The sequence below is a fragment of the Myotis lucifugus genome, unplaced genomic scaffold, assembly GCF_000147115.1.
Source record: "Myotis lucifugus unplaced genomic scaffold, Myoluc2.0 scaffold_695, whole genome shotgun sequence".
NCBI classification, from domain to species: Eukaryota; Metazoa; Chordata; class Mammalia; order Chiroptera; family Vespertilionidae; genus Myotis; species Myotis lucifugus.
In genome coordinates, this window is record NW_005871743.1 from 86,564 (window position 1) to 87,467 (window position 904).

Here is a 904-nt window from a genome sequence, read left to right on the forward strand (position 1 = left end):
AAAAAGCCTATCCTATGATGAGGGGGAAGCACGATGGGGATTGTGAGAATGGTTCCTGCCATCAGAATGTGGGGGAGGTACCAGTGTGGAGGTAAGTGGAAAAACAGTGGAAAAACGGGGCCTGGAAAAAGCCTGAGTTGGTAACAACTCAGGGCTGAAACCTACACCCTAACTGCTAGCCCCACACTCCCATCCCCCTTATCCTGATGTGCATCCTTTTCATATCAGGTGTTGCCATCCAACATACTACATAACTTACTTATTTTATTGTCTATCTCTCCTGGCTAGAGTGTCAGCTACCTGAAGGCAAAAATCTCTGTCAGTTTTGTTCATTAATGTATACCAAGAACCCACAATAGTGCCTGGTACAAACCAGGCAGTCAGTAGTCATTTGCTGAGTGAATGAATATTGCAGCTTCAGCAGGAGCCAATGTTAACTCCCTGAGGTTCAGCCTAGCAGGTGTTGCTCAGTGACTGAGTGTTGACCTATGAAGCAGGAGGTCACAGTTCGATTCCCGGTCAGGGCACATGCCTAGGCTTAATCCCCAGTAGGGGACGTGCAGGAGGTAGCTGACCAATGATTTTCTCTCACCATTTGTTTCTATATCTCTCTCTCCCTCTCCCTTCCTCTCTGAAATAAATAAAAATATATTTTAAATAAACTCCCAGAGTTCAAAAAGGGAGCAGAAACCAAAGCAAGAAGTGAGCTTAGAGCCTACTGGTGTGAATGACCTGGCTTCAACAGAGCAGACACATTGAGCTAATGGACAACAGAGGGGCCATCAAGGGCTGCAGACAGATGGTTCAGTGTAGTGAGAACCTGTGTGAGGTGGATATGGGAGGTGGATATAGGAGTGGGGTTAATAACTGGAAGAGGTAACAAGGGCTTAGAAGCTGAGAGTGG

The 904-nt window shown here is 46.5% G+C and overlaps 1 protein-coding gene across 1 annotated transcript in view; it reads right to left on the reverse strand.

Annotated features, from left to right (window-relative positions):
- The window catches only part of APBB1 (amyloid beta precursor protein binding family B member 1), a 24,865-nt gene that overhangs the window by 7,966 nt on the left and 15,995 nt on the right, over positions 1 to 904 (reverse strand). The window contains 1 exon segment of the mRNA XM_023746562.1: positions 733 to 736. Coding sequence (XP_023602330.1) covers positions 733 to 736 — 4 coding nt within the window.